At 39.0% G+C, this 24,957-nt stretch overlaps 4 protein-coding genes and 3 long non-coding RNA genes across 7 annotated transcripts; 6 read left to right on the plus strand and 1 right to left on the minus strand.

The window, feature by feature from the left end:
• Positions 1-1,643: 1,643 nt before the first annotated feature.
• Positions 1,644-2,765, plus strand: LOC135337575 (uncharacterized). The gene has a single exon (XM_064533844.1). The coding sequence runs from the start codon at positions 1,647-1,649 to the stop codon at positions 2,763-2,765; it is 1,119 nt and encodes a 372-aa protein (XP_064389914.1). The 5' UTR covers positions 1,644-1,646.
• Positions 2,766-5,528: 2,763 nt separating this feature from the next.
• On the plus strand, positions 5,529-6,514 carry LOC135337511 (uncharacterized). The gene is made up of 2 exons (XR_010395168.1): positions 5,529-6,142; positions 6,198-6,514. It is a non-coding gene; the product is annotated as an uncharacterized LOC135337511 (long non-coding RNA).
• A 3,921-nt stretch (positions 6,515-10,435) lies between these two features.
• LOC135352475 (uncharacterized) lies at positions 10,436-11,415 on the plus strand. The gene is made up of 2 exons (XR_010399808.1): positions 10,436-10,625; positions 11,065-11,415. It is a non-coding gene; the product is annotated as an uncharacterized LOC135352475 (long non-coding RNA).
• A 701-nt stretch (positions 11,416-12,116) lies between these two features.
• LOC135352476 (uncharacterized) lies at positions 12,117-16,648 on the plus strand. The gene is made up of 5 exons (XM_064551654.1): positions 12,117-12,385; positions 12,710-12,764; positions 13,054-13,081; positions 13,211-13,498; positions 13,648-16,648. Coding segments are annotated over exons 3-5 (3,204 nt in total). The 5' UTR covers positions 12,117-12,385; positions 12,710-12,764; positions 13,054-13,080; the 3' UTR covers positions 16,563-16,648.
• LOC135352477 (uncharacterized) lies at positions 16,597-17,591 on the minus strand. The gene is made up of 3 exons (XR_010399809.1): positions 17,314-17,591; positions 16,965-16,999; positions 16,597-16,914 (listed from the first exon to the last, which is right to left on the minus strand). It is a non-coding gene; the product is annotated as an uncharacterized LOC135352477 (long non-coding RNA).
• A 96-nt stretch (positions 17,592-17,687) lies between these two features.
• Positions 17,688-21,861, plus strand: LOC135338430 (uncharacterized). Its single transcript, XM_064534822.1, has 5 exons — positions 17,688-18,032; positions 18,245-20,250; positions 20,542-20,730; positions 20,786-20,918; positions 21,000-21,861. Exons 2-5 carry the CDS (start codon positions 18,247-18,249, stop codon positions 21,182-21,184), a joined length of 2,511 nt encoding a protein of 836 aa, XP_064390892.1. The 5' UTR covers positions 17,688-18,032; positions 18,245-18,246; the 3' UTR covers positions 21,185-21,861.
• A 1,345-nt stretch (positions 21,862-23,206) lies between these two features.
• Positions 23,207-24,956, plus strand: LOC135344541 (ATP-dependent DNA helicase RecQ-like). The gene is made up of 3 exons (XM_064541766.1): positions 23,207-23,711; positions 23,822-24,036; positions 24,086-24,956. Exons 1-3 carry the CDS (start codon positions 23,436-23,438, stop codon positions 24,954-24,956), a joined length of 1,362 nt encoding a protein of 453 aa, XP_064397836.1. The 5' UTR covers positions 23,207-23,435.
• The last annotated feature ends 1 nt before the right edge of the window (position 24,957 follows it).

Here is a 24,957-nt window from a genome sequence, read left to right on the forward strand (position 1 = left end):
ATGCCCAGTGATCATTGGCGAAGACTTTAACATCCCGTCTATCAATTGGAGACTATATACTTGCATCAAATCTATGTGACATACAGTGCATCCAGTCTATAGAGAGGATATATAGAATACCAAAATAGGTGAGTATAATTATAGTTGTACTAATAAATCATTATATCTGATCAACATTGGAACATTTCTAAGAAATTGTACTGATATAATTATATATATATACCATTGTATATAGGTGAATGAATAAGCTACCATAATAATTACTAATTTATCGGACACTTCTAATTACCCCGGACACTCTTTTGGGCAATTTTCGTTGTTCCAATACAACAGACACTCCATGCAGTGCTGTAATATTCCCGACAATACCGAGTTACGGCCGCGGCTAATTTTTTTACTGAAACTGCAGCTAAAAATGTCCTTAAAACTGCATCACAAACGATTAACAATCAATAGTATGGCTACTCGTGCAATATGGGATTAATAGCACTCATAACAAGCACTGGCAAGGTTAATAGCACTCGGCTACGTCTCGTGCAATTAGTATCCTTGCCATTGCTTGTTACTCGTGCTATTAATCCTATATTGCACTCATAGCCATACTATTAATTATACATATATAGGAGCATAATCGGAACACCCATGAATGCATTCTCGGAACATGCAGCCCTCAGGGCTTACGCCCTCGTGCTTCAGTGCAATCCCTTGTGCCCGTGTTATAACTATAACATACTATAATTATTAGCTATAGTGCAACTATTCAGTCGCTCACTGTTCTATTAAACCATAGATAATAGAGATAGGGATTGGAAACGTTCACGTGACCCAGTATACAACCCACGTAGTGACATCTTGCAGCTGTGTCATATGCGTGTCTCGCGGTTACAAGTGTTAATTGTTTGTTTACTATTCTACTCTTTTGACAATTGGATGGCTATGAATCTGCTTTAGACCACAAAACTGTGTAGCCACCCCCGCAACTCATGCAAACAACTTATGCGCGCTAGAGCTAGTGTCAAGTCTTCGTTTGCTGCTAGAAAATCTTGTTAAAGAAAGGTAAGCAGAAGTTTAATATACTTGTGGAGTTTTTAAAGCGTTACTAAAGCTTTCTGTAAATTGTTAGATACAACAGTAGGCTCATTTGACTGCACTGTGTTGCACTGTCTTGTTATAATAGTCCAAATACATCTTTAAGAACCGGTTACAACAGTAAGTCAGTGCAGAACATTGGTTGCTATGTGGAGTTTTCCTGACCTTGCAAATGAGTAAAAACAACTGTTAAGGAAGGAGTCTTATTTACTAAGAAGTGGTAGTAGAAGTGCATGGTTAATAAAGATTAACATATAAATACTCTGAGTGACCACATCATTAAAATGTCCTGACAGTTATTATTCATGTACATGTACATGTACATGTGTGTAGGTATTACTGATGGGATATAGAAAGTTCACATTTGCCAAACGTAAGAATGCTGAAAGGCATCGAAAGCTCAAAACCAGCAAGGGGCGGCCCCTTAAGCGTCAACATCACATACGCAATGAATCTGTGTCAGAAAAGGTAAACTATTTAAACAAAAAATAATGGTAATTATTCATAGCTATTATTCACAGGTTCCATCTCTCGCTGACATCCAGTCTAGATTAATCATGCCCTCACGCTCATGGACCGATCAATCCAAGAGCCCTGTCTCGGAATTGAAACTCTGCAAGGTAGGGGAGCGTACAAGGTCATGTGGCATAGATGGTGCTGTGATTTTGACCTTCACTATCAAGAGTGACTGCTGTTGGACATTGAATGTACATGGGAAGTGTGTTACTCCTTCAAACTGTTCAGCAATTAAGCACTTTTCTCAGTCCGTGACCGTTGATAATGTTAACGAAATGTTGTGCTGCCTGGACAAGCTGAAAGTGTGCCCAGCTCATCCTGAGGAACGCTTTGTACGAATGGCTAAAGATAAGAAAGGATTCAGAGATGGTAAGGTATCAGCAGTACTTGATGATAGCGCTGATGTAAATCTCAACGGGGAAAAGCATTGTTGTACTGTACGCACAAAATCATGTGAAATGTTGGTACCGAGTGGAAAATGTTCAAGATGTGTCTCGTATCGTGCTTCTCTCCGAACAATGTATTCTCATTGGGAAAAGTCTGTTCTGTCAAGCCCAACTAAACACACAACTAGTAGCAGTCGCACCAACGTTAGATATTTATCAACACCACTAGGAAGAAAACGTTACCATTCACTGCGAGCTCGAATTACTTCCACAGAGCGCAAACTTGAGAGACTAGTACATAAAATAGAGGCTTCCAACAAAAGTAAAGGAGTTGTGGTTGATGATGACCTACACCAAGATCTGTCAACAATTGTTGAAGAACAAACTCCTTCAATACACAAACTGTATCCCGAAGGATCATACAAGCGTTTGTTTTGGGAGCAGCAGAGAGAATTAGTTTTAAAACAAAATTCAAAACAAATGCGGTGGCACCCAACATTCATAAAATGGTGCTTGAATATCAAACTTCATTCCTCTGCTGCTTATGAAGCCATTCGTGACTCCGGATTTATATCTCTACCTTCTAATCGAACCCTGAGGGATTACACACACCACATTAAGAGTTCAACTGGATTCTTGCCTGAAGTCACTGAGCAACTCATCAACAGAGAAATTAAAGTAGATTCGCTCAAACTGTACGAGAAACATGTGTCCTTGTGTTGGGATGAAATGCGTATTAAAGAAAACCTTGTGTACGATAAACATGGCGTTTGAGTTATAGGCTACGTTGACATTGGCAACATTAACAACGAACTTCTAAAGTTTGAGGAAGCTTGTAAACAAGAAGCTTATGAAACATCAGGTTCCCGTCGACTACCACTTGCCAAACACATGCTGGTGTTTATGGTCAGAGGGCTATTCATTAAACTCAACTTTCCTTTTGCCCAGTTTGCTACACACAACCTCTCAGCTGATCAATTATTCCCTCTCGTCTGGGACGCTGTCCAAAAGCTTGAAGCTGCTGATTTAAAGGTTGTCGCTTTCGTTTGTGATGGTGCTTCTCAAAACAGAAAATTCTTTCGGATGCACTCTAATGAAAAAGATGTATATATGACCAATAATCCGTATGCAGACGAACCTCGACCAGTATATTTCTTTTCAGATGCTCCACACCTCATTAAAACCGCTAGAAATTGCTGGGCAAATTCTTTTGCTCACACAAGTAGTCGTGCACTATGGGTAAGCAGTGTGTATATGTATACTGTTAATAGTAAGTCATGTGCATGCATGCATTTTCAATATATGCAGATCAATGGATCCCACATCAGCTGGCATCATCTCACAGATTTACAGAAGAAGGCTACTTCTAGAACAGGGTTATCGTTGCTACCTAAGATAAAGTCAGAACACCTCCATTTGACTTCGTACTCTCGTATGAAAGTTTATCTCGCTGCTCAGGTACATATATACCGTATAATATTCAAATACTGCATGTCTATATAGCGTAATATTTATAATTATGCTAAGTGTATAATATTATACCCATGCAGGTACTAAGCAGTACTGTGGCTAAAGCCTTGGAATACTACAACGATCCAGAGACAAAAGAAACCCAGCGATTTTGCTTAATGTTTGATCGTTTCTTTGACTGCCTCAATGTAAGAGCATATTCAGAGGGGAAAAAGAAACGGAAACCAGATCTACTTCCTTATCGGACCCCACGAGATACCCGATTTGAGGTGAATTTTTAAACAATACACCTACATGCATGCATGTACACTATAATTATATAATTATGTAGTGGCTGGAAAATGACTTTCTGGGATATTTAGCTGAATGGAAGAATAGTGTATCCAGTCGATCTGGCTTCACTGCAGCTCAAAAGCAACAGATGCGGTTGAGCAGGGAAACAGAGGAAGGACTATATATGACAGGTTTGCACAATAATAATGATTTATTGTGTATAATTATGTTTCCCTTTAGTGCACTCATTTGTCGGTGTTTCTAAGTACCTGCTGTCCTACCCTGGGGTTAAAGTGTTTAGCGAGCGCTTCAACCAGGATAATTTGGAGAGTTTTTTTGGTAAACAGAGATCTCGTGGGGGTCGTTGTGATAATCCTACAGTTAAAGATTTTGTATACAATACCACCTCACTACGCCTTCAAGGAGCATTGGCCAAGGACCCAGTCAGGGGTAATTGCAGACGGCGAAACTGTGAACAAGCAGATTTGATCGACAGTGCTCGTCTTCCAAAGCGCAAGCGTCACTCAGCAAATAGGAAATTGTAAACATCGTACGTGCCCGTACATGACTCCTCTATTTACGTTTTGACATCTGTATCATTATAATTCATTTGTATATAGTGTCTCGTTATTTTGACATTGAAGTATTGCAATTTAATTATTGCAAGCAATGTTATCTTGTATATATACATGTATGCATAAGTGTGACCACAAAAACAGGGAACATATAAAACCACAATGATACACAAGATATAATTATTATAGATCTATAGTGTTCATTTCTTCAATCTACTCTTCTTTAACCCTGCACGAAGGCTAGGCTTGGATTTCATTGTAGTACCAGCAATTTTCTTGTGTTGTTCAACCCATGCACCAGTAGTAGAAAATCCTCTAATGTTTAACCATAATGTGACGACATCTTTCAAAATCTCTTTACAGTCGGCTTCGTCCAAATCGACAGAGAGCATTGACCAATAAAAGATAATGTTTTCATCTGCCATGATCTTGTCAACAACAAATTTCTGATCATCACCTGTATGTAGGTATGACTTAAGAGCATGCCGAGTTTTCTTTTCCAACACCAAGAAAAATTGGTATGTTGAATCGCTCACTTCGAAGGCTCCCCCACGATTTACAATTTCAAACCACTTCCTTGCATAGTCATAAAATGAGTCTTCAAAAGCACCAATAGACATGTGCAGTAGACACTGTACAAACGAAGCATACTTTTCACCTTTTCTTTTTTCGTATCGACGTTTTAGGGCAACAGGCACATAACCACAGACATACATAAATGATGTTTTGCTCATCTTCTGAAATGTCTTCATCTTGACTAGTAGACTTCCAGGGTGATTCTTTAACCGGAAAGAATGTCTTTATTCGACCTTCAAATATTTCCTGAGCTACAGATTGAAATAGTAACGCATTAGTGGAGAAAACGTTCAGTTGGCGTAGAAGTTCAGTCCACAAAGAGGTAATGGTAGTGCTGCATCTCAATTGATGAAATTTACTCCATGCTCTCCCCCTTTGCAAATCACAGCCTGTTAGACTAGATGCCTCGTTCAGAATACCATCAAGGATCTTTACTAGTGCAGCCATACATTGTGACAAAGCAGTAACTGTGTTCTTGTCATCTGCTTCAATCTTGGCTACTAGTCTCCTGCCAAACTCCTGCACCTTGAAACATCTATCACTGTGGAGATTTAAGTCTGCCCGAGCAAGAACTGTCACAATAGTTTCTCGTAGATATCGGTAGTCAAGCTCACTTGCTGCAGTATAGTACTACATGTAGTAGTAGGGCTAGCCTCGATCCCAGGCCGAGTTTTCGCTTTTATAACGGTTAGGCGAACAACTGGGCCTGGTACTAGTTGTCTGCGCATGCGTCAATCGTTCGTCAGATTCTGACGAATGGATATTCTCGTTCACTTTCGTGACATTTATATTCGTGTACTATCGTGTACTAGAAGTCAGTTCCCGTTTTATCATTATTGGAATCGATTGGAATGGCTCTTAGCTGAAGCTTCTCTCTTCTCTGAAGCTTATTCTGAAGACTGAACAACAAGGGAAGAGGTATAAAGCTTTGTCAAGCTTGTTAAGGTCAGATATTTTTGTGTGGGCCCTATGGCCGGCTATGCTATCAAGTTAAGTCTTGTTCATGTTTGGCAAGAATGTAGGTAGACTATAGTTTCATCATTAATATGGTGGATCAAGTGAAGAGTGTGAGCTAGAGAACTTGGTGCTGCCATCATCAGCTCGTCGACAATGACACTATAACCGAGAAATTTAATATGTATAGATCTACACGTATTTAAAATGTCTACTTCTCTGTACAGGAGCAATGGCTAATATCCAGCTATCCCAACAGTGCTCCTCTTGGCTATACTAACGGACGAGACTGGACAGTTTGAGGTAAGGGTTTAACCGTCTTTGGTTTCTTTTAATAATTATTGTCCTATACTCACAGACACAGGACTGGAGTATGACCTGTTCATTCGAGCGTTGCTGGGTAGCTCAGAGACATCAAGAGAATCTACGTTTTCTCAAGCAATGAGTTACGAGTTGGGGCCTAGAATCAGAGAAGTCCAGCAGCCTACTAAATCTTTTTGAAACGTAATTTGAAGGCATTCAATCATCCTGAAGTTGCCCTGGGTCACTGTAATTGTGCTGCAGCACAACTGGCAACTCCCCAGGCCTTTGTGAAGCAGCTCCCTATGTGCATCTTTTGTGTACTCACTCTGTGCATTTTCTGTGTACAAATTTCTATTATTGATTTATTAAATATTTTTGCCGACCACAAATATACAATGAAAATTTGACGCATGCGCAGACAACTAGTACCAGGCCCAGTTGTTCGCCTAGCCGTTATAAAAGCGAAAACTCGGCCTGGGATCGAGGCTATAGTAGGGCCTGCTTCTGCCGATAATAATTATAGAAGTGCCACCTGTAGGTCACGTGATGGAGACACGCATCTGAACCAAGAATGCTATGAATAATCATTACGTTTCCAATCCCTTTCTGTGCTCTATTATCTATGATTAAACCATAGATACTGTACACCATCACCCCCATTTTTCACCTAAAATGATTTCCCACTACAACAACTTTTGGGGAAGTATTTTTGAATATACCGTATATCTTCTAATTTATCGGACAGCAAAAAATAATTATTTTGGAAATTGTCCAGGTATAATTAGAACAGATTTTTACAGAGCATGCGAAGTGTCCGGAATAATTAGAACAAGCAAGCAGCTGCATGCGAGCTAGCTAAGTTTAATCATAGATACTGTACACTCCATGAAATATATGGTTCATTTCCGAGCGATGCCTGGATGAAGTTCAAATACCTGCTGCTGATGTCAGCGGACTAATGCATCCCTATATATAAGCTCACTCTCACAAACAAGAAACGCTCTATACCGGGTTAGCCCAAGAAACGGTACGAGTGATGATGATGATCAGACACAAGGGCAAGCACCCTGCAGGGCTTACCTAAAAGCAAAAAGAACACGAAACAATCTGACTGCATGGTAGATACAATAACCATAGCAACACCGTGCAAGAATTCTAGAACAAACTCATGCATATATAGGCACTCTTTTTTTATTAGAACACCTAAATTTCATGTGGAACACAATCTGCCTCTCTCAGTATATGCTTTATATAGTGCATCGTATACAACTTTAAAATTTTTAAACGTGCTGTTTTAATTCCCATGCATAATTATAATTATTGTGAAACACAGCTAGCTCACAATCTCACGTTTTAGCTTAATACTCTTATACTTTTACTATAATTATTGGGAAGTACATGTACATTTATAGGATTATAGCTACGTGACTACCTATAAGTACAATTCCTTTTGGATAACATTGTTCAATAAAATTCAAACAAAATCCTGCATGGCTATAGCCTATATATAATTATATACACAGGATCATAGGCTTTTGTTTCACTTCCATGCAGTGTCACTATTAAGACTAACATGCAATAATATACATACATGCAGTCTCACAACAAGTATATATATACTAATCTCCTTTACATAATTATAATACTAGCAAAACACATTTGTACATGCACTGGAAGTATAAGCACTGTCTGTTGAACTTTACCTGGCAGAGCAGTATGACATGCATAATATATACATGCATGCATGTCTATAATTGTACATTAACTATAATTATAGTTTAATTTTACCACGAAGGCAGTAAAAAACCTGTAAAGCTAAATTTCTCTTTTAGTGTGAACCCGCTGGACCTCACACTAAAAGATTATTTTACACCAGAGGTGTTTTGCATGTTCAGGCACTGTGTTACACACATTATACCACACTATTTTCAAGTACCACAGACTGTCAGAGACCAACAGCATCAGTAACAATCTGTACAGATACATTTCTCTTTTAGTGTGAACTTGCGGACCTCACACTAAACGAGAAATTTTACACCAGAGGTGTTTTGCATGTTCAGGCACTGTGTTACACATATCTACATCATTACCACACCATTTTCAAATACCACAGACGGTCAGAGACCAACAGCATCAGTAACAATCTGTATACAGATACATTTCTCTTTTAGTGTAAACCTGCAGACCTCACACTAAAAGAGAAATTTACACTTGAGGGTGTTTTGCACGTTAGCTCTGTATACTTTCAAACAGTGTAGTGATGTATAGACCCATACACTGTAAAAAATGATGTGTGGTTTTGACACAGAGTGCGTGGCTATTGTGGCAAACGTGCGTTTTTTCTTGCGTTTTTTCCTGATAATTGCCACAATAGTCACGCACTTGCGTCAAAACCACACACCATTTTTTACAGTGTACATGTCATAAACAATTCCTATATTAAGTATATATACTTATAATAAAGCTCATGGAAAAACCAGTGACACCATGCACTCCCATTTTTTTTGCAGCCTAGCTGAGCTACATCTACATCTAGTGATCTAGCTCATGATTGATCCATACTTTACTGACAATGCCAGAGAAAACTTTGGGCACTGGAAAGGATTAGCTACAATTTAACCGGTAGGACAGAGTAGCATTTGATTGTCTAGGATCTTCTTGAGACTGCATGCATGGCGTGCATGCATGTATATGTATGTAAGCTATCCTGCCAGGTACCTAGTGAGACTAGAAGTGAAAGAAACTCCTTGAACAGAAGTCTAACCAGAATAAAACCAGTCACTGGCAGCATAGATAGCTCTATCTATATATGTGATGTAATCTGAGAAAACAGACCACTTGGCTTTGTGACCTTGAGTGCAAAGTGACGAATTTAGTTTTATAAGCTTACAAGTATCTATAGCCTTTCTACTATCTCTATGTGAAGTCTGGTGCTTTAAATGCAAATATGTTCACCTCAGTGCTTCGTCAAAAAACACAAAGCATAGGCTCAGGGTTCTGCCCAGGAATTTTGAGAGGTGGTTAAAAATGATGGGGAAAATTCGCCCATGCAGGGGGTGTGTACGGGAAGGGAGACACAAATTTGAACATGCATGTGTTGTAAGCCATATAAGTATACAGCTGAAATAATTATATATGTACATTGTTGTACTTGCATCATTACAGTATGGTGCTATACTAAGATTTCTTCATCGCAGGGTCATAATCAGTACTTGGAAGTGTTAACTGCACCCAGTTGCTCACTCTCTAGCTTGTCTTTTCCTTAGCAGGTGGTCCAACTCCCTGTTTTAAGGCAGAGTATAGCTAGCTAGCTAGCTGCAGTACTCCTCGAACTCAACAAAGCCATGCTGTAGCTTCAATTAATTGTTCTGGTCTTGCGCAGTACAGTTCAATTAATAGTTAGCTCTATATAAAGCACATCAAGAATGGTAAGCGAAGACTATACTAGCAGCTAGCTAGATCGACTGGACTAGCCAGTACTTGTAGAAAGTAAAGCAGTGGTCGGAAAATATCTAGTGGTGGTCGCAGCTTACCTAAACGACCACTGTAGGCAGAACCCTGTAGGCTTACTAATGGAGTAGGGCATCTTTGAATGGCGTTTTTTCAATATCTGACATAGCAAACCAACTTCAAACGATTATAACTTAGGGCCACTCCAAGTGACACTCTGGTTTCTGGTCCTGAAGTTTTTCTAATTGCATGCGGGCGGGCGGCTTTTCTCATTATGTCATTATCAATTTCACCTTATGAATCTTATTATTTTGCAAATGAATATCATTATCACACTATTTTGTACCACATGGACCATTCTGCGCATGCGTAGTAGAAATAATGAGATAGAAATCCAATAATGAGATAGAAATCCAAGAATAAAATCTGATGCGGGCGGTGGACCAGAAACCAGAGTATCACTTGGAGTGGCCTAGTCATAGAATGAGGTATGTACAGACTAAGCATAGCATTGTGTAGGCATTTCTCTGCTCTATCAGTATGCATAGAGATCTCAACTTTTTTAGACCAAGCCAAGTGGTCTAGTCTGTTTTCTCAAATTGCATCACATAATTATGCTGGTACACTAATGTGTGGTACCCGCCAGCAAATTGGACCCCGATAGGCCACGCCCATTATTTAATTTCACTTCCGGTATTTCTCTTTTCGTGTTTTTCTGGCCTAACACACGCGGATGTCATACCTCCTCTGAGCATAGATATATGTAGAAGAGAGGGATTGGAAACGGAAGTAGATTTCAATGTCCTTCACATATGACCTCGATAAATATCTGCGCCTCGCTTAATGAGGGCTAATCTATTCCCCAGGAACTTCGCGGGTAACTGAGATTATTGCAAATCTAGGATTTTATGAGTTGTCACTAGTATTCTGTCAAGTTTTCCAGTATCCAGTGCAACTGTGCTTTATATAGATAGTGAATAACCATTATTCAAGCTCTATTTACCGTTGCAACTATCTTCTTCATTGAATTTAGGTAAGTTTAATCTTGTATTGTACACATTTATCCCTTTTTCTCTGAAATGATTAATGTTTAGGTCATATACTTCAATATGCTTGTTGGTAAATCATGTGGTATCACCCCAAGCCAAAGAAAATTAGTCATACATCAGCTGGTAGAATTTAGTGCTAGAAAAAAGTTGAATTAAAGAGCACCACTAAAGATCCCTTTTTTGGGAATACGCTAAGCGTTACAGAAATTTTAATTTTAGGCATACATTCCCTTATGATTGGTGATCACCCCAAGAGCATTAGTTTTGGATCAGGTGGATGTATAGCTTTTGTGTGCATGAATGTGTAGTCACCTATTTTTACCTCATAATTGTTATTGGCCCGGTAGTTAGATTGTGGTGAAGGGCCTGTAGGCCCGAGATATTTAACTACTACAAATGCTGTTTCATCTATATTTTATATAGCAATACCTCACAAGCCAAAACTTACTGAGTACGCTGAAGAAAAGAAGACAGAGGAATACCCCTCCTCTCTACACCCTACACGTCAACGCCCTCGTAAATGTTATCGGCTGTTCCGGCTATATATACACCCTTGTATACCTCACCAGCTTCTCTCCATCTAAGACTGTCTGATTAGAGTGCTAAACTAATCATAATTATAGCTGTAATAATCATTTTTATCGTGTAAGTTTTTGTTAATGTTGTTCGGTTTGATCCCACTCGTTTTACACTTAGAAAGCAACTGGCAGTGCTGTGGAGTGTTTTGCTGTCTCCAAGTGTATGTAATTATACTTAATGAATTGGAAATTGAAATGTACGCTCACCAGCCTAGTATATATAGAAACTTCGTACAATTGATTCATCAAAAGTGAAAACAATTATTAAGAAAGTTACATTGTGTATTATGTATCTTGTCGTATGAATGATCATGGTTATTGCCTCAAACTAGTGGACTTCTTGATGGTTTTTTTTTCATTTAATTAAGTTGGCAGCAAAAGAGAAGCCTCTGACAGTCACAAATACATTCACAATTTCAGGGAACTAAGCATCCTCTGATGATTTTATATCTACTGTGAAACAAGTATCCAATACCACTAGCTCTGCACATTCTCCTTACTATTACCATGTACCAATGCACTGTTGATTGTGTCTCTTTCCCTATTCTTTCACCGCTTATGCAACTAGTGTTCAAGCTGGCGCTGTGCTAATGCCTCTCGCCATGTTTTTGCTTTCGCTGAAAAGTATTAGAGTGTTATATTAGTTTCTATAATGAATATTAAAGTTAGCTTATCTATATAAAGTCACTGAGAAGAAAAGACTTATTTACATGCATCTATTGCTGTATTATGTGGCTTACCAGGACCTCAAGAAAGAAGAAAATTGATTCTTCCAGGATCTGTGTAGTTCAGTGTATATAATATCTAAGAAGAAAAGACCTGTGTACATGCATATTGTTATCTATATTGTTATATGGTGGCTTACCAGGCCTTCAAGACAAAGATGATTCTGCCAGGAGGATCTGGATCTGGATCTTGGATATTACATGGGGAATGAACGCGCATGCGCATTACATCCACAGGAATAATTAAAGGGTGTGTCCAAAGAGATCAATTTTCACAAATGGCTACTGCTAGCTAGCTGTTTTTTAACAGATATTTTCTGAGTATTGTAGCTAACAAAAAGCTAGCGCTTTAGTGCAAGGCCAACTCATATGTTGAATAGAAAGTTTGTGCGGACAGATGATGCTATGAAAGATTCTGAAGAGACTGCAACAGCCTTCAATGTGAGTCAAACTAGCCATAACTCGAGAAAGAAGCTTTAGTTTGCTAATACACAAATCAACGAATCAAAATCCAAGAGAACGTGGCTAGAAGCCTATAGTAGGGTTCCCACTTTAAAATACCGATTTTCAGGAGATGGTTCTACGACACTTCTAGCATAGTTACCTACCTGGAAAGAATCTCTAGCTGAAATTTGTTCGTGTTTTGAGCACTTTTACTATTGTTACAGCCTCTTTCTTCTTACTTTTTGTCAAAAATTGCGATGATGTAATTCAATTCAGTTAATTAGACAAAAGATCAACCTTTACCAGTGATTAATTGTGCAGTGTATGACAGACACATGACAAGAGGACTCAGTGAGAGCCAAATCTAAGCTGACTGGTATGTTTTCTCACTGTTTAATGTATATTAGCAACTAGGTGTGTAAATTACCGCTTCACCGCAAGTAGTGTATTGAGCTCTGAAAATTCAAATTTGCATCCAAAGTTTTTCCTCACAGCATTTTTAGGCTTAGGGGGACATGATCAATTGCCAGAATTATTTTGAGTGGATCCTAGCACATTGTTTCATCTGGCTGGCTCAGCTGGCTTGTTCAAATGTGTTTTGAGTACCGTTTTCTTTATAAAGTGCACCATTTTGTATTTACACAATTCCTTGCACTCAAATTCAGGTGTAGACAACAAGAAATTCAGACTCCAGTAAGTATTGCAGTGTACGTATATTTGTTGAGTGCAGTGTTGGCAAACAAGACCAATTACTCATGTACTATTGTGTTTTGAAGACTTATGCGGTGCTAAATTTAACCAGCTATTTATGTATATATGCAGTGGCTGGAACGAGATCATCTTCTTTAAGACCTACCTACGGTGAATTGATTGACATCTTTGAAAAAGTTGAGCACAATGAAGATTCTCTCATATCCGAGTTCAAAATGCATTATCCTAAGTGTCCCATAGGTCGTCCTGATCGTTTTTTTGGAACGGTTAAACGTATAGTAGCTCCAACACAAGAATCACTGATTGGTGAACCTAGAATAAGTGGATCACCTTTACAATCTTACAGAAAGAGGGTATGGCAACCAAGAATACGAAATCCAACAGGATCTGTGCCAGCAGGTTAGGACACTTAGGACACTACATCATTAATTTTAATTGAAATATCTACCATAATATTGTTGCATGTACAATTAAGATAATTTGTAGCCACAATTAATAATAAAGCAATTAATAATAAAGCAACCCATAAACTCCCTTATTATACTTAGGTGCAGCTGTGTTCCCAAAAAGCCTCAATAGCTATGGATTAAATCAAGAGCTTCTAGCAACCGTCTTTAATCAAGTTCTTACTGGAAAACAGCCAAAGTGGCGATTAAGAGGAATCCCTGAAATTCACTTTTATAAGGAACTCCACCCATTTTTAAAGAAATGGTCCGTGTCTTGCAAATTGACAAAGCAGACAATTGGCAGATTCTATAACTCTATAGACCCTACCCTAAATGCCAAAGGAATTCGACCTGATAATGTGTACAGGCTAATAGAAAGAATATCTCGAAGTACACAACCTCCTAATACCATGATGTCATATGGAACATCAGATAAGTCTACCGTTGAAGTGCAAATGGAAGCATCAAGTTGTACGAAACATGTCGAAGCAATGAGTTTCGAATGTATTCAATTAAGGGAAAAACTTGAGGTATCCCACAAGCAGCTGTCTTGTGCTCGAAAGGCACTGCAGATTATCACGAATGAGAAAATTGAGCTTAAAAAGCAATGCAATACTGCCAAAATTAAAGCTACAAAAATAAAATCCAAGTATGAAGTGTTAGAAGACAATTTCGCTCAGCTAGAGGAGGATAACATTGAACTTTCCACAGCTATTTCAGATTTACAAAGTGAGCTTGAGTCTAATCCTGACGACACATCCGATTGTGATGGGGATTTCTCAATACTAACAAAACACGGAAGAAGGTACTCACCCGTTGTCAGGAAGCTTTACTATACCTTGCTCTCAAAACAAATTCCCTCAGTGAAGATAGCCGATATAATTAAGACTGTGATTAGATGTTTTTTTCCTGCCATTGATGTTGACGGATTGCAGCTTCCTAAACGGTCATGTGCTGACTATATGCGTAAATGTGAGCTGGTAACAATTAGTAACGCACACAAAGCTACAGTTCTGAGTGAGTGCACATCAGGATATCGATTGAATACAGATGGCACTACAAAGAATCAAAAAAAAATTGGAGGGGTAGGAATCAATGACATTGTGATTAGTGTAAATGAACTACCAGATGGGACAGCTGCCAGTTCCATTGAAGATGTCTCGAGAGAATTAGAAAAGCTGCGTAAAATCGCTCAGACTCTCCATTTACCTAATGCAGACCAAATAAATTGGACTCTTTTCACTGCCTCGAGTTCTGATAGTGCATCAACCCAAAAACATTTCAATAAATTGATAGAAGAATGCAGACAGAAAGATGAGCTTAGGTTTGGTGCTGCAACACTAGAAACAGTTGAAATTGTAGAGTCATTTTGCTCGATGCACCTTGGAGTTAATCTTCGTAAGGCTTTTTTAAGCGGTACCGTCCAAGAAGATGCTGTTACTGATTCAAGTAGGAAGTACCACCCAGTTGATAAATTTGTACACGAATTCTGCAAGTTGTTTGGCAAACACGGCACTCCTGAGTATGGTAGTGGTGCTAACGATTTCCCAGACTTTCTGGCTCTTATGATTAATGACCATACTCTAAGTGACGAGTCACGTCAGTATTTCCAAATTTGCTCCACAGTGAACCTGCAGCGGCAGGTAGGAAGTCGCTACTTTGTTTCAGCCAGCAATGCAGCCAGAATAGTTTTTCTCGCGAAAGCAGCAGTGCAATTTTTACACTACACAGGGAAAGTGAATGGTAATAAGCTTGAAGTGGAATTGTTTGCTAAACTGAATAACGTTAATGAAATGGCTCAATTGCGTGCAGATGCATTAATGTATTACCATACATACGCTGATCTTGTTATGTTGTCAAAATCTAAAGAGCTGGCTAAAAGTGTTATGGACATGAACAACCATTATCTTGAATTGCTGTGTTTTTTAGGTGACGTTCAGACATCTCCTGAAATAGTGTTCGACAAAACGTATGAAGTGTTTCGATCCGAAAAAGAATTGTATGGTCCTAGTAGTACAGTGAATCACCGCCACCATAAAAATGTTGAAGCTCTTTATAATAAGCTATTCGAAGAGACAGAGGACGACTCAGGTGTCTTGTTGCTGATTGTCACTGGTGCTGCAAAAATGAAGGAGAAGCTGTTAACATATGCTGGAAAACAATTACCTTCTGGTGAATATTGGAACCCCGAACCAGCAGTGAAGAAAGTGCTAATGGAGCTTAAACCAAGCAATGATTTTTGCGAGTCACTCCTGGGTCTAAACGACTACTTGACAACTGCAATTCCTAACCTAACTCAAGTCGCAAGGTCAAACCTTGTTCAGGTGAAGAAAAACCACACCTTGCAGTGGCTTGATAAGCTTCCAGAGAAACAGCAAAGTAAATTGCTGGATCTTGCTGTTCAGCAAAAGCCAACGGTGAATGCTGAACAAAAATTAGCGCAGAAAGATATAATCGAACAAAGGCAATCACGTCTGTTTCAAGCAAACAAGAGGAGAGAAGCATTGAGGAGGAAGGCACAGAAGGAGAAAGATGAACTTTCAGAACATCACTTAATTAGAACATCGCAAGAACTAAACCAAATTTTGCTGGATATTGATGCAGAAAGTATTGCTTTGAATAAGAAGAAGAGTAAGAAGCTTTCGCTATTGAAAATACAGATTAATATCAGGAAAAAAGTATTGAGGCAAAAGATTTGTATTCCACTAAGTCGGGCAAGGAAACAGCGGTGTCTAAGTGAGATTTTGAACGATTTAATACAATTTCTCGACGACCATCCTATAGAATTCGAACACACAAGCTATTTGGAAAATCCTAGCTCTTTGATTGGTAAACGTATACGCCACAAATTTGTAGTTGGTGATACGAACATAGTAGAATGGTACCATGGTACTATAGTAAATTACGATGCAGTTGAAAAGGAACACAAAATTCAGTATGATAACGAGGAAGAGTTGTGTTCATTTGATTTGGTATTAGACTTACTTAGTGGTGACTTAGAAGTACAAACTGGATAGTTATGATTATATATACATGTACATAATAATTATTAAAATAAAATTGTATGCATTATTTTTTATTGTCAACTTAATTTTGCTTGAAAGTCTTAATGTCAAACTTCAATTGCAAGCGCTGACACATAAATAATAGTGCTATAAATTTATAACAGGCATTAGTGTACGTTAATTGTCTATAAGTCTTTTAGTTTGTTAGTCAGCTCGATGACGAAGTGGCGTGCGATATCATATTCCATTTGAGCTGCTTCAGCAACCTTTTTAAATTCTCCGAATTCCATACTGAGTCTCTTTACTTCTGCCTTCAACAGCTTGAGCTCTGCTTTTAGCGTTACACTATCTGCAGCTGGAGGGCCTGTGAATCAATACAAGGTATTTAATGGTTTATTTTATAAAAATATTTACCTGAGTCCAATTTTCGGGTTGCCATTTGATATAACCTGTAATGGATATATAAAATCATTAATTAGGAACAATTTTTACAACAAAGACCGCTGAAATGGTGCACTTTATAAAGAAAACGATGCTCAAAACACATTTGAACAAGCCAGCTGAGCCAGCCAGATGAAACAATGTGCTAGGATCCACTCAAAATAATTCTGGCAATTGATCATGTCCCCCTAAGCCTAAAAATGCTGTGAGGAAAAACTTTGGATGCAAATTTGAATTTTCAGAGCTCAATACATTACTTGCGGTGAAGCGGTAATTTACACACCTAGTTGCTAAATATACATTAAACAGTGCGAAAACATACCAGTCAGCTTAGATTTGGCTCTCACTGAGTCCTCCTGTCATGTGTCTGTCATACACTGCACAATTTAATCACTGGTAAAGGTTGATCTTTTGTCTAATTAACTGAATTGAATTACATCATCGCAATTTTTGACAAAAAAGTAAGAAGAAAGAGGCAAAAATAGCTGTAACAATAGTAAAAGTGCTCAAAACACGAACAAATTTCAGCTAGAGATTCTTTCCAGGTAGGTAACTATGCTAGAAGTGTCGTAGAACCATCTCCTGAAAATCGGTATTTTGAAGTGGGAACCCTACCTATAGAAGCTGTTAGCTTTTGTCGCATTGCAACCGTTGAGCAGTTACAGCTGGAACAGACACACACACACACACACACACACACACACACACACACACACAGCGATTTCCTGTATACATAACGGCCCATGCGTGTCACAAGTGTACCCACGCAATAGAATTGGGAGTTTGGCGCCCAGAAGAGCAACTGGTGTGGTTCCCAAGGACACTGCTACTCTGAGAAACCTTCTGCACTTGCGCAGTTGCACTGCAAGTACTTCTAGAGTACTTCTAGATATAGAGCATTAACTGTACCACGTGTCAGGCAGCAGAGAGCAAAAATACATCTGGTTTATCCTAGTAAACTAGCTTATAATTCTCATTTCCAGACTTTGTGGGATTTTCCTAGGCGGTGTGGACCTAACCAGAGCTTCTATTATACCTTAGGTAAGTTGAAGTTGATTATAGAGTGAGGTTAAACAGTCTGAACTTCATTTATGAACATACTTTCTTCAGGACAGACTATTTAGACTCTGCTAGACAACATTAATGTGTGGGATTTTCTCTAGCCCTGTATCATAGTCATAAATTTAGTCATTGGTGCTATGGCATGTTTAAGTACTAAGAAGTGCTATTAGAAGTGTTTTTTTTCCAAACAGTAATGGGTCGACGCAAACTTAGATTCTATAAGTTGCCTAAAAATTTCGAGCGAATATGCCCAAAAAAGTCAAAAAAGTCAGTCGGTAGGCCTATGAAACAACCTAAGAAAAAACCCGATACTACTGGTACGAATACTGATGTGTCTTCAGAAGATGTGGAAAATACTGTTTCCGGCTCCACCAGTTTCAGTAGTGATGCCAGTACATTGAGTACTAATGACACCACCACTGATTGTTTTGACAGTCAATCAAATTACGATAACGTTGATGGTTCTAATATACAACAACAAATTCACACACTGCCACCATCATCGAGTACTAATATGCCTAGTGACACCACTGAATGTTTTGACAGCCATTCAAGTTACGATAGTGATGTTATCACAGCACACAACGTAGAGGGTTCTGCTCCGAAAGACATACAGCAAGAAATTCACACACCGCCACCATTATTGAACCTTAAGCTACCAAGTAGCAAGTGGATTAGGCAGGATCAAAATCTCTGCAAAGTGAGCAATATGCATTCCAAAGAATCGTTGGCTATAACGTTGTGTTTAGTTGTTAACAAGGACATGTCTTGGAATCTGTTTGTTCATGGAAATGAAGTGAACACTGATGAATGTGACGTCCTAAAAGCAATTCCAAACATATTGAGTGATATCCACCTGGAAGAACTTGTATCCACACTTGACAAGTGCTCCGTATGCCCCGGTAATCCAGACTACAAATTTGTTGACATGGTTGAATCCAAAAAAGGAAAGCTGTTTTCAAAAAGTGGTATTGATGTTGTAGCAAAGGTGGATATTTTTGAGCCAGTTATTCTCGATGGTACTACGTACCCAAAAACTGTACGAAACTCGAGGTGTCAAATGATAGTTAATGTTCGCAAATGTCAGTCATGTGTATCATATAGGGATTCCTTAAGAGGAATATTTCATCGCTGGTCCAAACGAAAATTAAAGTCTCCGATCCGCAAGTTGTCAAAAAGTAGAGTAAATATTCGCTACTTGAGTACACCTGAAAAGTTTGCAAGATATTCAGATTTGAGAGGTCGGTACCATGCACAGTCAAAAGGAGTTGAGCGCCTCAGAGAAAAAATTGTACAAATGACTAAAAAGAACCACGTTGTACTAGATTCAAGTTTGAGCTCGGATATTGTTCAGTTAATGGACGGAATGACAAAAAGTGTCCATCAAGAATGCCCAGAAGGCTCTTTTAAACGAGTCTTTTGGGACCAACAATTAAAGTCAGCTAGAGTAACGGATTCAAGGCAAGTTCGATGGCACCCTGCGGTTATAAAATGGTGTTTACATCTCAAATTCATTTCATCTGCTTGTTACCATGCCCTACGTGGCTCTGGTCTGATATCTTTGCCCTCAGAAAGGACATTGCAAGATTATACCAATTGTATACGTCCTGGGATAGGATTTGTGCCTGAAGTTGATGCTCAGTTAATAAAAGAAGCACGTGTTTCTGAGGAAAAAGACAAATTTGTAGTTCTTGTATGGGATGAAATGAAGATATGTCAAGATTTAGTTTTTAATAAGCATAGCTGCGAGTTGATGAGGTTTTTGAATATTGGTGATGTGAATGCTCAACTGGACAAAGCTAGTGAAGATTTAAACTCAAATAGTAGTCATAAAGACATTGCATCACACGTGCTGCTTTTCATGATAAGAGGAATGTTCTCAAACCTCGAGTTTCCCTATGCCCACTTTGCTACAAGAGGAATTACCGCAGATGCACTGTTTCCATTGGTTTGGGAAGCAGTTAGACATTTGGAGTGCTGTGGATTAAATGTTATAGCTTTCTGCTCTGATGGTGCCTCTCCTAACAGAAAATTTTATAAGATGCACGATAGAGGGAATGGTGTTGTGAACAAGACTACGAATCCTTTTCAACCTGAGCGAGAGATATATTTTATAAGTGATGTACCCCATCTGATAAAAACCACAAGGAATTGTTGGTCCAATTCTTTTGCGAACAAGAATTCTAGAGCCCTTTGGGTAAGTTATTAAAACATTATTTTAGGCGAAAACACATGCATGTCCTTAATTATTTCAGATTAATGGCAAGCACATCAGCTGGGGCCACCTCAAACACTTGTATGAGCGTACTAAGACTCAGTAGGGACTCAGTTTGCTACCAAAGTTGAAAAAAGATCATATTCACCTTACTTCATATTCAAGGATGAAAGTGAACCTGGCAGCTCAGGTAAGAAGAATTCAAGCTGTCACTCATTAGTACCATTTCAATACATACAACTATTGAAATTTCACAAGTTGTATTCCTTGTAGGTTCTAAGCGCATCAGTTGCCAATGCCTTCGACTATTATGGTGATAGCGAGATGGGAGAAACAACAAACTTCGTCCGTTTATTTGATCGTCTTTTTGACTGTTTCAATGTGCGAAGTTTCAAGGAGAGTGTTGTAAAAAGAAAACCAGATTTAAGACCATACCGAGACCCCTCCGACAATAGACTGTCCGTGAGTTTATAGGAGGATGCATAGTGTGCTCTATATTTCAATTCTTACTTTACAGTGGTTGAAAGATACTTTTCTCAAGTATCTGCAAGATTGGCAGTACTCTGTCAAATGCAGAAGTGGTTTTACTGGTCAGCAACGAGCGAAGATGCTTCTCTCTATCCAGACAATAGAAGGGCTTAAAATAACAGGTAAATAATGCAGATTAATGTCATTGTATCATTAACAGTGGTGCTTATCTTACATGTGCATACCCCTGTATATTTTCCTAGTGACATCCTTTGTGGAAATGGTGCCTGTTCTACTGTCCATACCTGGAGTAAAATGTGTTCTGTCTGAGAAACTATGCCAAGACCCTCTCGAATCGTTCTTTGGCAAACAGAGGGCTGCTGGGGGGAGGAATGAAAATCCGAATGTGCAGCAGTTCTGTTCAAATACGATCTCACTTCGTGTATAAGGATCAGCAGCACTAGAACCTGTTCGAGGTAACTGTGGAAAGAGGCTATGCACTACAGACACTGACTGCTTGAGTGAACCTTTACCTAAAAGGCCAAGAAACTAACAACCGAATTTTAGCATTTAATTCATTGTGTATACACCCTCGTCACAATAAATATTGTTGTAATTATATAATTAATTGATGTGGCACAATACAAATTCAACCAAATGTTTTTTTCAGTTCTTTTCTAAGTCCTTTTGTCTTGCCAATTTTCTTAGGCAAGTACTTTTCAAGCCATGCCTTTGCAATTGAAAATCCACGAATAGTGACCCAAAGACCAATCATTTCGCTCAGCAACATAGTGGCTTTTATTTCGTCCGTTATATCTACTGACAACAATGTCCAATAAAACTGTACATCTTCATCACCTGCAACAGCCCTTGTTATCGTTTGTCTTCGGTCTTCTTCGCCTAAAGTTGAACCTCTGTTGAATATAATTATTAACTGTTTCCGTACCCTAAACTCTATCACAAGAAACAGTGAGTAAGCTGTATCATTCACTTCAAACAGCCCTCCTCTATCAACCAGCATACACCACTTTCTAGTATATTCCATTAAGGTACTTTCTTCGCCATTAACTGCCATTGAAGATAAGCATTCAATGAATTCTTCGCTCTCCTCACAAACACTTTGTTCGTAACGTTTTAGCAATTTGAAGGGTACATATCCAGCAATGTACCTAATGACATTTTCTTCATCTGTAGTGAGCTCAGGTATATCGACAGTACTCTCGCTTGGTTTCTTACTGAAACGGCTCTTGATAAGGTCAGAGTATAACTTTTGGTTAATGTGTTGATAAACAAGTGGGCTTAGCGTTACACCATTGGACTTGCAAAAATCCTTCCACATTTTACTGATATCTCCCAGCCTCAACTTATGGAAACAAGACCAAATATTTTCTCGCATTACATTAAATGATCGAAAATTTGCTTCCCTAGTGATACAGTCAAGAAGGCATCTTTCCAAAGAGTGCATTAAGTTGGTGGAAAACTCCTCAAACGCACTTACACATATTTCTTTATCTGTTATAACTCGGAGGAAGGCACTAGTTTGATCTTGTGCTGGCTTGCAATGTATAAAAGTAGAGTCTGTTATGATTGAGCAGAGAGTAGCCCTCACAATACCGCTAGACATCCTGTTGTATAGTCACTACTGTAGTTGGTCAACACTTAATTAACAGTAGTCTCACTAGCCGATTCGAGTGTGAGTAGCTGTCCTTGATCCTCTTGATAATTATAATACTTCTTATAATTATAAGCTTTATCTTTGTTGCCTTTATGCTTTATCTTTGTTGCCTCCGAATGCACGTGACCGTGACACGCATGGGCCATACAGGGATTTGAGGAGTTCTTGCAACTGTAATGTCGAGAGCGGAAGTACCTGTCACGTGAACCTTGGTAACAAGATTGAATTTTGGCTCATTCCAAACCAATTTTTCTCCAATAAGAGCCTATTCATTTTGTTAAACTGGGAAAACATCGACTTTAATACATCAGAAAGCTAAAGAGCCTTTGGTAAAGGCTTTGCACCACAGCGGGTTGTCAGCTGAATCTATCCTTGAGATTCTAATCGTTTTGTGAGCTACTACTTGCCCCAGCCTGCCCGTAAGCTGTTGAAAGTGTATCACTAGTCTCAGTAAAATCTCTCTTAGGCTAGCTCCAGCTGGATACACAGTTTGTGTGACAGAGTAATAGTAGTAGCTCACGATTGGGCTCAAGGATAGCTTTAGCTGTGGTGCAAAGGCTTGCAGATAATTATTTATTATGCAGAGCAAAGCCTCCTGTATAGGTCGATTTTTTCCCAAAATAAACAGGCCTAAAGGCTTTATTGGAGAAAAATTGGTTTGAAATGAGCCATAATTACGTAACTGTTCACGTGACAGGTACTTCCGCTCTCGACATTACAGTTGCAAGAACTCCTCAAATCCCTGTACATGCGTTTTCCAATCCCTCTCCCTACTATCTATGATCTATGCTCTGAGTTAGCTCGGATCAGGTGGCATATACCCGGTGCCGTATATGCCACCTGACCCAAATTTCCTACCGTCGTCATTAGCTGGGCGGAGCCCGGCACCCGTTCCCAACGGGTGGCCGGTGACACGCTTATATAGGATTTGTACTGCTGCACTCAGGAGTGCAGCCCAATCAGATTGCAGTATTGCAAGTGGTTGGTTAACACCCACTTAGCTAGGTGGTGCAACGTTAGCTGCATGGGCGGAGCTGCCTTGAGCAAAATGGAGAAAGTTACACAAGCTGTCACAGAAGCTGCTAACGAGCTTGGATTCCCAGTTCTGAAGCCAGAACAGTTGGAAGTAGTCACTTCTTTTCTGAGAGGCAGAGATGTCTTTGCTGTATTGCCTACTGGATTTGGAAAGAGCCTTTGCTATGCTTGTTTGCCTGCAGCATTTGATAAAATATTGGGGAAGAAGAAAGGTCATTCTATTGTAGTAGTAGTCACTCCTCTGCTGGCCATCATTCATGATCAGGTATGTAAGGCTAGATAGAACATACATATAATTATACGTACATGTGCATATGAGCTGTTTACACGTAACTAGATCATTCTAAGCTGGATGCTTTTATTCTATATATATAGGTAGCCATTAAAGGCATCTCTAGCACATATGTCTCGGGCGAGATGTCTGATGCAGCTACAATGGATGCGATCTTCCACGGAAAGTACCAGCTAGTATTCTTTACACCTGAAATGATCATCAACAAGAAGCATTGGAGAAGACTTCTAGGGGGAGATGTGTATGCTAATAGACTCAAGGCTTTGATAATCGATGAAGCTCATTGTGTGAAGAAATGGTATGTATTTGACTCCTCGTTTTTTATTGTACCAATAATATTATTGCAGGGGTGAGACTTTCAGGCAAATGCTGTTGAGAATTGGAGAAGTGCGCAGCCTCATTCCAACATCAGCTCATGTGATGGCACTAACAGCAACAGCCACCCGAAGTGACATTTCATTCATTTCTCGTATTGTTGGCCTAAGAAACCCATTTGTCATTACGAGAGTCCCAGTAATCCCAAATTTGATTTATGCTGTTGGATTGTTCAAAAGTATACCAGAGACATTCCAAAACTTGGCCCAGAAATTGGTAATCGAAAGAAACAAGTTTCCCAAAACAATCATATATGGACGTTCTTTTGGAGTGTGTGGTGACATGTACCTCTTCTTTAAGGATTACCTTGGAGCTGCATTCACAAATCCTGATGATGCACCTGATTTTCCTGAATTTCGCCTCGTGGACATGTTTACAAGTGTCACTGATCCAGCCCATAAATCTGAAATCATTCGTTTATTTAAGGGTGATGGCAATCTTCGCATTGTTGTAGCTACTATGGCATTTGGCATGGGTGTTGATTGTCCAAACATTCGGCAAATCATTCATGTTGGCCTGCCAGACGATATCAGTAGCTATGTACAAGAGACTGGTAGAGCAGGTCGAGATGGTAAACCATCACGTGTAACTCTTTTGAAGGCAAGAATTTACCATCAAGTTGATAATGAATATGCTTCAAACACTACAGATTGTAGAAGGGGTAGTCTTTTCCGAAATATTGACAATTACAAACATGTTGATCTCGGTTTCAATTGCTTGTGCTGTGATATTTGTTCTAAGTCATGTTTATGTGGACAGTGTGACCTAAGACTTAGGTTATTAATTTGTTACTTCTTTCAGCTAATTACAATTTCAACCGCACATTACTCTACTCTTATTTAAT

Source organism: Halichondria panicea, chromosome 1 (assembly GCF_963675165.1).
Source record: "Halichondria panicea chromosome 1, odHalPani1.1, whole genome shotgun sequence".
Classification (NCBI taxonomy): domain Eukaryota; kingdom Metazoa; phylum Porifera; class Demospongiae; order Suberitida; family Halichondriidae; genus Halichondria; species Halichondria panicea.